This window comes from Anastrepha ludens, chromosome 5, assembly GCF_028408465.1.
Source record: "Anastrepha ludens isolate Willacy chromosome 5, idAnaLude1.1, whole genome shotgun sequence".
NCBI lineage: Eukaryota > Metazoa > Arthropoda > Insecta > Diptera > Tephritidae > Anastrepha > Anastrepha ludens.
The window spans coordinates 75,467,499-75,482,272 of record NC_071501.1 but is presented as its reverse complement, the minus strand read 5'-3'; the positions used below and the strand labels follow the sequence as shown (position 1 = coordinate 75,482,272).

Sequence of the window (14,774 nt, the reverse complement as noted above, 5' to 3'; positions counted from 1 at the left end):
TTTTTAATTTAAGTCCAAGTTACCGGTTTAGTGAAAGGGGACCTTTATAGTTTATTGACTTTTGCAATAAATATATAAATAAATAAATTATATTTCGATATAACGGTAAGTAGGTATTGTGATACTAAATCGTTCGATTTTACCTTTACATCGTCATATTTTATACTGCCAGATTATAGGTGATACGAATTGGTTTATGCAAGATGGTGCATCCATAAGAGTTAAACGTTTGTTTACAATCGTTCATGTTAAACTTCCATTAAAAATGGGCCGTCTAAGAATATGGCAGCCCTGCCATTTTGTTTTGATTTTATTATTTATCAGTTGGTTTATTTGCACTAGTTTCTTATTTACCTCCTTTATTTACACTCCATATATTCTATCCCCATTGGCTCCAAAAGTTGACAGCTGATGATTCAGCTTGGATTTTCGCTTTGCTCCAGTTTGTGGTTTTCGGTTGAGTGTCGACTTCAATAGTTTAGTGATACGCTCTCGGACAATGGAAGTATATATTATACGGGCTGCAAACTAAATTACCGATATTGGTATCTATTTAACGTGAATATTTTGAATGCATGCAAGAATATTTTAATTCTGCTTTCACCAACAATTGGTAAAAAAGGCAACAGCATTTATAAGTCTTTGTGGGTGCAGCCGAGTGAAACGTTAGTTTTTTATTAATATATTTCATGGTACAGACATCAATATAAACTGAATATTAGTGAGATTTTCTGTGATTCTGGTCAATTTAAGTACACTTCTGTTACGCATACAAAATTGTGACTCGGTGAGCAATTGACCAAACTTGGTTTAAATTTTCGTGGGCGTTTGTGTGAACGAACGACACAAATTGTCGCGTTTAACTGTCGACGTACCCATCGCTGGTACAATTGAGATGATCCAGCAGCCAGCAGAAAGACGCAATGGCAGCGGTGAGACCGTTGCCAGTGATGAGACGGCGCCGATTGCCTCACATCGCAGCGGTGGGGCTTCATCGATGTTTCGTTCGTTTGGCTCACTTTTTGGGGCAAACAGCAACAATGGAGGCAATGTTGGCGGCATACATTCGCCTTCAAATGCAACTGTTCACGGTTACGTGGAGTTCGGTATGCAAGATCCAGATAGAAGCGGCCGAACTCTGGGTACTTTTGCAGGCGTATTCAGTCCCGTAGCATTGTCAATGTTTAGCGCTTTAGTCTTTATACGTGTGGGTAAGTCATTGCAAATTCATTTGTTCATGATTATGTATAAGTACGATATGTAAACATGCATACAAACAAATCTAATCGGTTTCTAGAAGAAAGGCGGGCGGGCATTAATGGGTAATTATGTATCTTAAAAATATTAATTTAAATAATAAATAAGTGTAAATGAAGTACTTGTAACTTGAGAAGCGATAACGCTGCTATATTTTTGTAGGAATGGTAACATTTTTAGTGTTCCATATGTTTGGCGCTAATAGAAGTAAACGCAAAAAACATTAAAAGATTTATACACTTTATTTGCAACATTAATTTGTACTTTGAAATATAAATGATACACGAATATTATTATATAAATACTTATGATACGTAAAGCTGATGGCCTAGCTGCTAATGCTTTAAAATCATTCTGATTGTAATTCATTACTTTTCTAATTTTAATTAAAAAAAAAAAAATATTTCCAGTCCAAAGGAAGCACACAAATGCTAGTTTTCGCAGCGGTTCAAAGCGGGGTTCGTTTCATACATACTTTACAATCTTAAATACAGTACAATGAGCTTAATTGCAGAAAATGTTTTTTTTTCTTAATTTCTTACTACCTGCAAGAAGCAGAGAAATGTGTTTGAAAATATTAATTTATCTTGGTTAATCAAATCGCACCTTCTTTAGTTAGATGTATTGTATTTTGGTGACGTCATAAAGGCATTTTATCTAGCTTGGCGACGTCATTATAAATCTTCCGATTGGGTGATTAATTCTACTCACTTTGTATAAAAGTTGAAACATATAAATATATGTATATTAAAATTATCGTTATGTGTAACTTTTTTTAGACTTATTTGCACATAGGTGATAATTGTGTTTAGTTATTTTTTTAACCAGGTTGTGCATTCAAGCACATATTACTGTAGAGAACTAGCGCCAACATCTTTCTGGTATTTCCCCAATTTGCGTTGACTGTCTTGATATTGTCCTACAAAAGGAGGGACCTATATTTTTATGTCTCATCCGATCGGTAGATGTTTTTTATGAACAGCTTTTATCATGTAGATATACATGGGTGCCCACTATTAGAAAACCTTCTTCTACGATTTGGTGTTTATGTTCACAGTGTGCATCGAACACAGACATTTCGAGTGATAGTCAAACACAAATACACATGGCTAAGGCGAACGCTTGGCGTCCCTTATATACGTACATAAGTCTTAATTCATACGCAATTGGTTTCGCAGAGCCGGTGTATGTACCCTGTATTTGTGCAGCTGGAGTGATATTTAATTACCTTAGCGATATTAATGTTACATATGTGTATACATTTAAATTAAAAAAAAAATAATAATAATGATTATTTTTTCCTAACAGAGAAATAGTGTACAAAATCCGTTTAGGAATTTTATTTTTATAAATAAACAAGGAAATGTAACTTCTTTTTATATATATAGATAGCGTAGTTAAAATCTAAAAAGTTTTGGTTTTCTTCTTGTTAACGTATTTTTCCAATTTCCATACACAAAACAAAAAAAAAATAATGACATAAAATACTAACATTTTGGAATAAACATTTCACAATTTTTGTTTTTGTACAAGACTATTACGCAGACGGTTTATTATTTCTGTAGTAGTAAATGACCTTTCGCTAAAGACCTTGAAATTTATATATCTGTTAATATTTTCTAAAAAATTCAGTTAGTTGAGTCATTGAATTATTTTTAAATAGTTTATGCTGTCACGGTTTGTTTTTCTTAGTAATTAGTTATCAATATTTATCAATATTATCTATAAAAAGTCGCTGTTCTTTTGTTTTACGTTAACATACAGGATTTATTGTCGGCAATGCTGGTCTTTACGTGACGCTTCTGCAATTCGTTATCGCCTACTTAATTCTCCTATTTACGGTCGCTTCTGTTTGTGCGATCTCCACTAATGGCGCCGTAGAAGGGGGTGGCGTCTATTGTAAGTAAAGGATCGTTTTTCCGTATTTAATAATTGTTTTCATTGTTTTCTCTTTCATCTACAGTCATGATAAGTCGTACATTGGGTCTAGAGTTTGGCGGCTCAATTGGCACGCTTTTCTTTCTAGCAAATGTCGTCGGATGTGCTATGGCGATATCTGGATGTACTGAGGGCATGATGGAGAACTTTGGTCCTGGCGGTTACTTTACTCAATATGGCAAATCGCTGCCAGATGGCACTTGGTGGCGTTTCTTCTTTTCTACGCTAATCAATACGGCAATGTTAGTAGTGTGTTTGATTGGAGCGGCGCTCTTTGCTAAGACATCGGTATTAATTTTGGGTATTGTAACTGTGTGCTTGTTGGCAACATACATAAGTTTCTTGGCCGAAGGTCCAAAGGAGGTAATTACGTTGTATTTATTTGGTAGTTATCTGTATTTTTCGTCGCTTAATTATCCAGTCGTCCAGTATAACGAACTCTTGGAAAAAGAAATCAAGAAAATTATCTCGCTGAGGTTTCTATATTCCGAACGCCAATGAATTGTAGAATTCGATATAACGAACGTTACTTGATTTTTTGTTTTAATGTTCAAGTTTCTTCCAGAAAAAGTTTTTTTAAATCAAAAGTATTTAGTTAAGTTGTTATTGTTCATGTGCATAAAATTAATCGTTTTGAAATTAACGTTATGTGGATTAATACTTCTTGCTGTTGATTGTAGAGCTACACTAGTTTTTTTATTATAGCAAATACTCATAAGATTAGTTGTAGTCTAACACCGGCTTTATCCAAAACAATCCGTATACCAGGTGAAGGTCAAAATAAATAAGTCTGAGGTAAAATAGAAATGACAGGAGCTTAATTCTGATAACTTCGAGTTTATTTATTTAAAATAGTACCTGGCCTCGGTACACTGTTTTGCGCGATCTAAAAGCTTTTCGGAAGAGTGTTTCAGGCCATTGACTGAATGTCCTTCAGGACGTCGGTACAAGCCTTTTGGATGGCCTCTAGGACGCAAAACGTTTTCCTTTCATGGTCAAATACAATTTCCCTAATAGTAGAATAGGTCTCAGGGAGCCATATCAGGCGAATACGGTGAGTGATTGATGGTTAAAATGCGATTTCTAGTAAAAAAATCGGTCACAAGAGTGGATCGATGAGATGGTGCATTACCATACAATAAGCGCAAGCTTCCTTCTTCGCGGTATTCAGATCGAATTCGACGAATGCGAATTCAAAACGCCAAATTGCATTGACCGATTGGCACGAACTCGTGGGCAATTCCCTTGGAATCGTAAAAACAAATGAGCATCGACTTGAATTTTGACTTCTTCAAAGCGATTTTTTGGGTGGTGGCTTATATGGGGCCTTCCATTCGGCACTTTGACGCTTAGTTTTAGGTTCATGTTGGAAACACCACGTTTCATCACCAGTTACAATGTTGTAAAGAGGTTCTCGTTTTTTCTCGCCTCTTTAATGAGGTCTTTCGAATGTTGAATTCTGAGCAATTTTTGGTCCTCCGTTAACTTGCGTGGAATGAAACGTGCACTGCTAGGGAGGCAACTTCCAACGCACAAACTCATTAAAAAGATGGCACCATCAAAAAATACCTTGTTTATTTTCAACTTCACCTTGTATTACGTTTAACAATCAATCTCATTAGCATTTTTATGAAAATGAAAAATGCAACGTAATATTTATTATAACTGCTTATGTTACATGATTTTAACACATTAGAAAGTGTATTTTTTTGAAATTCTTATTTCCGTAAATATTTCAGATTGATGTACCCAAGGAAAACAGCATCATCGGTAATACGACCAAACTTAATTACACCGGTCTCAGTACACAAACCTTGATGGACAACCTTTATCCACACTATGCAAAAGATTACACCTCGAATGGTAAAATGGTTGATTTCGCCACCACATTTGGTGTGTTGTTCGCTGGTGTGACTGGCATTATGGCTGGTGCTAATATGTCGGGTGAATTAAAGAGTCCTTCCAGAAGTATTCCAACTGGCACATTATCGGCTGTGAGCTTCACTTTTGTCTCTTATATTTTACTCTCATTTCTGATGGCATTAACCACACCAGCTGTGACAATGCAAAATAACTATCTATTCCTGATGCCTGTCAACTTTTGGCCACCCTTCACAGCCATTGGCATACTTACTGCCACATTTTCAACCGGTCTGAGCAATCTAATTGGATCCAGTCGTATTTTGGAAGCATTATCAAAGGATCAAGTTTTTGGATCACTGTTAAAATTTGTATTACGAGGTACCTGGAAGGGTAATCCCGTTGCAGCAGTAGTCACCAGTTGGGTACTCGTGGAATGTATATTGCTCATAGGTTCTTTGAACACGATTGCTCAAGTCAATTCAGTACTGTTTATGCTTTCTTATTTGGCGACTAACTTGGCTTGCTTGGGTATCGAGTTGACTGGTGCGCCGAACTTCCGCCCACTTTTCAAGTATTTCACCTGGCACACCTGTCTGATTGGTCTGCTTGGTACATTAATCATGATGTTTGTGATAAATCCTATTTATGCATCGTCCAGTATTATTTTATGTTTGATCTTGGTGATCGCACTGCATCTGTTCTCGCCAGCTTCGCAGGGCACACAATGGGGCTCGATATCGCAAGCATTAATGTTCCATCAGGTGGGTGTGAAGATTTGTTGTTAGTTGAAATTAAACATTATTGATATTATTGGTTCTTTTTCAGGTACGCAAGTACTTATTAATGTTAGATTCACGCAAAGATCATGTGAAGTTCTGGCGTCCACAAATGCTATTGCTGGTATCATCACCGCGTTCCTGCTGCCCACTTGTAGATTTTGTCAATGATATGAAAAAGGGTGGGCTTTATGTGATTGGCCATGTGAAGGTTGGTGACTATACGGCCTTCGTCGATCCAACGATTGAAGAGAACAAATATTGGCTATCCTTTTTGGATCATATGAAAGTGAAAGCGTTTGCTGAAGTTACGCTGGCACAATCTATACGCGAAGGCGTTCAACATTTGATACGCCTATCAGGTATCGGTGCAATGAAGCCAAATACCATAATCCTAGGATTCTTCGATAGTGAAGCACCAAAGGACTTTTTCGAAGCGTAAGTCTATTGATACCGCAATATCCAGCCATATACTACATATGTTTCGTTTTGTTGCTGGTTTGGTTCTATTACTACAGGGGAACTTCACCATATAAAACCGATGGCTTTAATAATGGAGAAATTCAAAACTTTCCAATTCGTCGTGACGGTGAAGAGAAAAAAATCGATGTCGCTGAATATGTAGCCATTATGAGCGATGTGTTGCGTATGAAGAAAAACTTATGCTTGTGTCGGCATTTCCATCGTTTGGATAAGAACTTCATTGCAAAGTAAGAATATGAATGCAAAAAAAAGGAGTTATTTAAACTATTAGCAATTTTTTCATTATTTAATAGAAGCAAGCATTTAAAGTACATAGATGTTTGGCCAATCAACGTTTTCAATCCCAATCCAAATAATCCTTTCGATGTAGTGTCACTTTTCATGATGCAATTGGCTGTAATAATAAATATGCTTGCCAAATGGAAGCACTTACGTTTGCGCGTTTTCCTATGTGAATCGAACAATGCAAATTCTAATGTTAGGTACGGTAAATTGCTAATCTACTATTTTATTATTTTCTAATTCTATTTATTAATTTTATTTTTGTCCAGTTCATTTGACACGCAAATGCCACAGTTGGATATCTTCTCTAGAATGAGACTGGAGCAATCTTTGAAGAATTTACGTATCGAGGCGGATATAATAGAGGTATGAAGTGAAGAAAATTACAAATTAAAATTAATACGTGATGAAATTTTTTATTTGGATTTTATCATTTTCAGATTCAAGAATGGAATCGTGAGTCCGAATTCACAAGCCATTCGAGCATACTCAAACAATTTACAAGCCATGCTGAGGATGTCAGTGAATTAATTACGGAAGAAAATCTCAACCGCTCGCTACTCTATATGCAAAGGTTCGTAAAACTAACTTATGAATTTGTTAACCTATTCAATATCAGCGGAAATCAGTAGAAATACTTCGTGGAAAATGTTTTCCTTTATCTTCATTCATTTGTTCGACGATATCGCTACTAAAACTTTTGTGGTGTGCGTCTTGATGTTGTTTCACAAATGGAGGGACCTACAGTTTCAAGCCGACTCCGAACGGCAGATATTTTTTATGAAGGGCTTTTTCATGGCAGCAATACACTCGGAGGTTTGCCATTGCCTGCCGAGGGGCGACCGCTATTAAAAAAAGGTTTTTTTTCTTAATTTTGGTGTTTCATCGAGATTCGAACCTACGTTTTCTCTGTGAACTCCGAATGGTAGTCACGCACCAACCCATTCGGCTACGGCGGCCGCCCTGAATACCTACGCCTTTTTTCAGGAAAATAGCCCTACTTATGTGAACTTAAATAATGAAAAATATCAGAGGTATCTGTTTTTCGACAGCATTTTTTTATCTGGCGACCGCTGGTTCCGAAATAAAACTATAGGTCCCTCCATTTGTGGAAGCATCAAGACGCACACCACGAAAGTATTCCCTGCATTTCATTTCATTCAGATACATAGTTCATCAATTTTTTCTACTTTTTTGAAAACAAAGTGTTTTATTACTGGAGAGGTATACTTTCAGGAAAAGTTAGAAAAGTCGGGGTGGTTTCGATTGTTGCACAGTGTAATTACTACATTACGCATGTAAAAAAAAACTTGTTTTTATTATTTTTGCAAACATAATTATTTGTTAATATGATTGAAACTTTTTTTGGTTTTTAATGAAAAAAAAATACGAGATTTTTAAAAAGTTATTGCTTGCTAATTATTTGGGCTATTGAAAATGTTTGGTACGGTCTTACTCTCTACTCTCGCTCTCTACTTTTATTCTTGAGATTAATTTTATTTTAATAAACAATAAACAATAAAACAAAAGAACAAATAATAGAAGTAAAATGAAATAATTAATAATAGAAATAAAATCAAATAATTAAGTAGGAATAAAAAACAACAATATAATATTACATAATATTAATCATATTTAAAGAGGCACTTTTCCTTATCGATTTAAAACTATAATTTTTAAATTACGCACCATAACAACTACTTCTTCATATTTTACATAAAATATACAAGTATGAAATGGCATCTACTATATTACGGGTATTCTTGGAAATATTTCAGAGCAAATCAAATAATTCGTGAACGGTCCGATCAGACAGCGGTTTCTTTCATATATCTGGCAGCTCCCCCACAAATCGACACACCTGATTTTACAGAGCGCAGCGCACGTTACATTGAATTGCTTACAGAGTTGACCGCTGAATTGCCACCCACTATTCTGGTGCATGGCATAAGTACAGTTACTTCCACCACGCTTTAAACTTGACAATTGCAACTGTTTGATGCCGGTATTAAATGTATGGTTGGTGTAAGTGTGTATTAAGTAAGCAAAACATTTCAGTAAAACAAGCAACTTTCTCCATCTGTGAATATATTTTGGCTTTTTGTTCAATTTGATTTGTATTTGTATGCTTTTTGTTTGTCGTATATGAATTCAGTATGGATGTAAACCAGATGACCCAAAATAATTGTTAATTGTGGCTTTCTGTATGCTTAACCTACGGTGTGAGATGATGCTATTAACTTAACCTCACTTTTCCGTTGGCTATTGCATATCCCGGTTACGCATTTAAAGTTTATAAAAAGTGATAAATTTGTTTGCTTCTTCAATACTTCTATTTTATTTTGCTTCTGTATTATTTGCTATCATTTCTATTTTTTGTTTTCTTTACTATTATTTTCAATTCGTGTGTATTTTTGATTAGTAATATTAAATAAAAGTTTCTAAACGTTTACATAATCTTATAGCATATTTCCACCAAGAGCTTAGTTGCTGTTAAGAATTCTGTTAAGTTTTAAAAATATGAGTGGTTGCAACAACAGCTAATTTTTGTTTACATGGCGGCTTGCTGACAACAGACGGCTACCAGAGCGTGTGTATTTGTGCACAAAGAGTGTCAACTAAAAATTGAATGCATTTACGTTGCTGTTTTGGCATTTGCTGTTTTCAAATAGGGGAGTATTTACTTCGTTTAATAGAGAAAAAATATTTTAATAAAACAACTTAAGTTGACTTCGGAAGTTTGTTTTTGTAAGTCACCGTAAGCCACTAAATCGATTACTTCTCTCGAAATGTAGCTGTAATTTGAGTAATTGTCTTAATAAAAGTTGAATGAAATACAAAGTTTTTCTACGATAAATTAGAGTTTATTGACATTATAGCAAAATTGTTAAAGTCATATAAGTTGTTTTATAAAAAGTACACAAATATATTTATAGTAAAAAATAACTGAAACTCTGAATTTTAGTACGAAAGTTCTACCACACAAAACAATAATTCATTTCCCTATTTTGCTCTCATAATTTCGGCTATGGTTGTGAATTTGGGCTGGATTTTAGATGTTAGTTTAACTGCGGTCAATTTTTAAACTGAGATTAAGCCCGCAAAATTGGGTGTTAAACTTAGTTTAATTGGCAAGCTTAAATAAATTAGAACTAAAAAACTGCCCTTTAAAGTATATTTAGAAAAAAAAATGTTTACATTCGTAATCACTGTTAACCTAACATTTTCTGTTAGACCCGCAAACTTGGGTTTTCTCGATTCTGATAATTAATTTCGCGCTTTGATAAATTCTGGATAGTGTCTGTTGGGATCCTTTTTTTCGAAAGCAAACAAAAAAATGTCAGCTTATTATATGTCCACATTACGAAAATATTGTCTTACCCCTTGGGAAAATATTTCGTATTTCACATGAGAATAGAACGCTTCCAAAAATTATATATTTAATATGCAAAAATATAACATAGAAATAGACTGACTTACTTCTATACTTTTGTATTAATTAAAGTTTTCGTACAACTATTTGGACGACGTTGTGCAGACAGTTAAGCAAAAATCAGCTAAATAACCCTGACCCTCACTTTTTGTATAGGGTAGAAAATGCCACACAATCGACTGGTCAGCTTATAAGAAAAAACGAAAATTTGTCAGCTCTAGCGCAGGGCAGAAAGAATGCGACATTATTGTGAGAAAAGAAAACGCCGTAAGTTAAACGTAAACTGAAGGCATGTCTCGGTGGAAATGGGCTTAATACTTTTGTTTTTTAAAGGTAAAATTTGTACGAAGTAAAGCTGGTTTTAAGAAAATTTTCACAGCTTATTCGAAATGTGAAACAAGTTTTAAAAGCATTACATGGCATTTGATCAAATATAGTATGTAATAAATGATTATTTAGTGAAATCAATTATGACATCTCGAATTTTCAACGTGCAGTCTCTAAAAAAAAAGGGAACTAACTTTATAGTGATGCCAAAGATATTCCGCTTGAAAAGGTTCCTAATAGGGGGAAAAATGTCAGAAAGTACTCATCATCATTGTGAAAAAGCATACTGCATTAGTCAAAAAACAAAAGGAAGAAAAACACAAACACAGAAAATACCACTCTATTTACATCCTACATCACCTATTTTATTATATCATGAGTTTAATTGACGTGGTTAGAAAAATTTGTAAGTTTATAGCAGACAAAAAAAGAAGGAAGACAAAACACAAGTAAACATAAAGTAAAATGTCTCTCAGATTTACGTTAACTAATTTCTACATTGTAAAATCTATTCTCAATGCAATTTATTAAAGCAAAAACACTCCGTAAATTCTCGTCATCATTAAGAAGGCACTAAATAACATCCATAAATATTTGATTTTTACAAGATCAGCAAACAGCTTAAGAAATGCAATATGCTAATTTAAATTCAAGGCCAATTTATATGGAAAAGGTCAAATAAATAAATTTTTCATATACCTACTAAATAGCATTTTTTAAAGTTTTATTGTGGTTAGCCCCAATAAATCGGTGATCTTATGGCTTCTATGTAGTGTTTTAGCATCCTTAGGGTTTATTTTGAATTGAATTGTGTTTGAAAAATGTAAAATCTAAACACTCGGTATGCTTGTATGTATGTCGTTTAGGGCCTTTCGACATGAAGATGGTATACAATATAAAATATTATGTCCGAATTGTGTTAACAAAAATTTTAAGCTGAAATTTCAATTATAAGTATATATGAAATCAAGAATATTTGACATCTTATCATAGTAAATTTAAGATACAAACATTGGAAATGGAAAATGTTCTAATTAATTACTTGTACTGACATGATTTGGCATATGGAAAAACCCATCTGAAAAAAAAAAAAAAATGCTGCATATCAAAATAGTTCAAAACCAATTGCATATATCATTCCTTACCTACAAGTTAGGGGTGTCCTTACTTCTTCAGTTTCGTATTCAAAGTTAAGTAGCTTACAATTTTGATCCTTTATAATAAATAGTATTTTAGGGCTAACTTTTTCTCCAAATTACATTCAAAAAGGTTATAAGATCATGTGGCCACTTTTGGTTTCTGGTTTAAATTTTTCTATTTGTCATGCAAAGCTGCGACAGAAAATAAATATTCATGTCTGTGGAGATATTTTACTTAAATACCGACTAAATATTAATTTACGTAAAAAATAACACTTCGTCGATATGAAAGACTGCTTTCAGAATTATTTGGAACCATCGTGTAAAGTTTGCCTTTTTTTTTTATTAGCAACGGCCTATCATGTTCTAACAACAATTAAGCAAAACAATTTTATATGGAGATTAAAATTAAGTGATACATACTTACCGGTGATTTTTTATGATATATACTCACTTTTTTAAACAATGCTTAACCCCACATCTACCACTGCCAACAAACGTGTTTTAACATCTGTCAAATTTCTGTTTTGATTTTGTCCCGTTTCCTCATGTGGGCAGCTTGCTGTCTTAACATTTCATTTTCAAAATGGCATCAGGCAAATTGGATCGCTGTATACGCGAATGCAAACGACGCAGAAAAATTAAAATTGAATTCTCAAACTACGAGATAACAGTGATGGTAGAAAATTCGGTAAGACAGATATGTTTTAACATTCTCCACCTGATATTTCTGTTTTGAGAGACCTCTTTTGACATAATCTATGGAACTTATAGATGTGGGGTTAGGTAAAGTAGATTTGCATAAAAAACATGAATGATCGCACAGTTAATACTTGCGAAATCACTATGGAACTTTAAGTGTTAAGCTCAATACTTGGCATTTATTATTTACTTACCTTTTTATAACATTTGTAAGGAAATCAAATTTTTATTGCGCTGCATAAAATTCTATAATATGTCCGGTAAATTTTTATAAAAAACTGCAAACAATTATTAGAGTAATTAATAAATATTGTAAGTGGAAAACGGTTGAACTTTGCTCTAAAATTTTAAATAAATCTTTACTGTCGCAATGGACCAAATACCGAATATAGTTGGTTTGAAAATAAAAATAAAAAAAAATTTACAACTATAAGGACATCCCTAATGAAGTTGTCTGCATTTTATATGTGAACAATTAAAAAGCACTAATAATAATATGAAACGTATATTTTAACAGTTACACTTAAACAAACATCAAATCAGAGTTTTTTTGTATTTGTCTAATATGCATACATGCATACGCACATATGTATGTATGTATGCACATTTTATGAATTTTTCTATGCATGTATCATATCTCCACTTTCCTACAATGGTTTTATTCTCATATCTGAAAACATTTCTCAAATATGTATATTTTTTAATTTATTTTGAAGCATATTAAGTTAAATTATGACGAAACTTATATGTATAAATTTAATTAAATGTGATTAACGTGAACAAGTCTAAAACTGCTAAAGGCTATAACCATTCTATTTTTATTGACAACAAATAATAATAATAATAATATAAAAATAATTAATTAAAATTTTACATTTTCAGTATACATACATATTTATACATATATACAAATACTTACTTTGAAATAAGATCATGTATTGATATTTATGTGTGAATCGAACCATATTTTCACTATAAATAAGTATTTGTAAACCAATAAAATATTGAAAGTTTTTAAAATAAAAAAAATCTACAACAAACACTGATTTTTGGTTACACTTAACATTTTTAGAATCTTTTACTGCAATTTTATTTATTTAGTATATGAAATATAAATTTCTCGAAAGCTTCTGCTACTTCGGCTACATCATCGCGGCAGATATTAGAGCAGGCTAAACAAAGCAATGGCGGCATTCGGGCGAATGCATACAGTATGGGGGAGTTCGCAAATCTCCAGGCGCACTAAACTACGAATATTTGGCGCATGCGTGAAGCGAAACATGGCTGGTCTCTAACACCATCGCGCAGAGGCTACAATCTTTCGTCAATAAATGATTCCGCATCATCTGCAGAATATTCTGGCCAAACACCATCAGTAACGACGCACTGTGGATATTAACGAATGAGGAACCCATCATTAAGCAAATCAAACGCCGAAAGTGGCGATGGATAAGTCACATGTTGAGAAAACCACCAGATAGCGTTACGAGAATGCCACTGGACTGGAACTTGCAAGGGAGCAGAGGTCGTCGTCGATCAGAAACACTTGGAGAAGACATCTCATGGGACGGTGCAAAAACAACAGCACAGAACCGTGTACGATGAAAGAGTCTTGTCGAGGCCCTATGCTCCCGAGAGGAGTGAACAAGGAAAAAAAAATTAAATATAATTATAAATAATTACTCCTTACAGGAATAAGGAACATGGCAGCTAGACTATCGCCCTGCTTTATAGCGATTCATTGTGCATAATGGTCGACGACTAGAAGTAAATCCGGAAAAAACTGATCTGATACTTTTTAGCAGGCAACATAAGACTCCTGTTCTTAAACAAATATCACTAGATGGAAAACTTCTTAGTGTTACTAAGAGGTATAAATACATATCTAGGTCTTGTGCTCGATAGGAAGCTCAGGAAGCACAGATAGAGTACGCAAAGCATTGACGGCGTTGTACTCCTGCAAAAGGCAAATTGGGAGAAAATGGGGGATGAAACCTAGACTCATACATTGGCTCTATACAGCGGCAGTTATTCCAATTCTCTAATATGTAAGTACGAGTACTTTAGTGCGTTGAAATGCCCTTCAGAAAAGTCTGAATATAAAATATATATATATATATATATATAATTGGCGCGTACACAATTTTTGACGCGTACTCCTATTTGTGGCGCGCTTCTTGATGTTCCACAAATGGAGGGGACCTACAGTTTCAAGCCGACTCCGAATGGCAGATATTTTTAATGACGAGCTTTTTCATGACAGAAATACTCTCGTAGGTTTGCCATTGCCTGCTGAGGGGCGACCGCTATTAGAAAAAATGTTTTCTTCATTTTGGTCTTTCACCGAGATTCGAACCTACGTTCTCTCAAAATTCCGAATGGTAGTCACGTACCAATCCATTCGGCTACGGTGACCGCCACGCATTATATGGGACATTAAACTTCATTTCAATAGATATGCAGGCAAGAATCCATATGGTACATCGCTAGCAAAGCGGCAATAAGACTGAACACTTTAAGTAAGTGGTCAAACATGAGCTACGGCCACGGTAAGATCCAAACTGGCATTTCGGA

The 14,774-nt window shown here is 34.2% G+C and overlaps 1 protein-coding gene across 1 annotated transcript; it reads left to right on the top strand.

Annotated features, from left to right (window-relative positions):
- The first annotated feature begins 388 nt into the window (after positions 1-388).
- On the top strand, positions 389-8,713 carry LOC128862683 (solute carrier family 12 member 9). The gene is made up of 10 exons (XM_054101332.1): positions 389-1,211; positions 3,022-3,156; positions 3,221-3,558; positions 4,935-5,819; positions 5,884-6,272; positions 6,353-6,544; positions 6,611-6,799; positions 6,869-6,965; positions 7,040-7,173; positions 8,378-8,713. The coding sequence occupies exons 1-10, from the start codon at positions 896-898 to the stop codon at positions 8,574-8,576; spliced, it is 2,874 nt and encodes a 957-aa protein (XP_053957307.1). The 5' UTR covers positions 389-895; the 3' UTR covers positions 8,577-8,713.
- Positions 8,714-14,774: the final 6,061 nt, after the last annotated feature.

Coding starts and splice junctions, on each gene's coding strand:
- LOC128862683 (XM_054101332.1), top strand. CDS start 896: ATGATCCAGCAGCCAGCAGAAAGACGCAATGGCAGCGGTGAGACCGTT. Junction 3,157..3,220: donor AGAAGGGGGTGGCGTCTATT/GTAAGTAAAGGA, acceptor TTTCATCTACAG/TCATGATAAGTCGTACATTG. Junction 6,800..6,868: donor AATGCAAATTCTAATGTTAG/GTACGGTAAATT, acceptor ATTTTTGTCCAG/TTCATTTGACACGCAAATGC.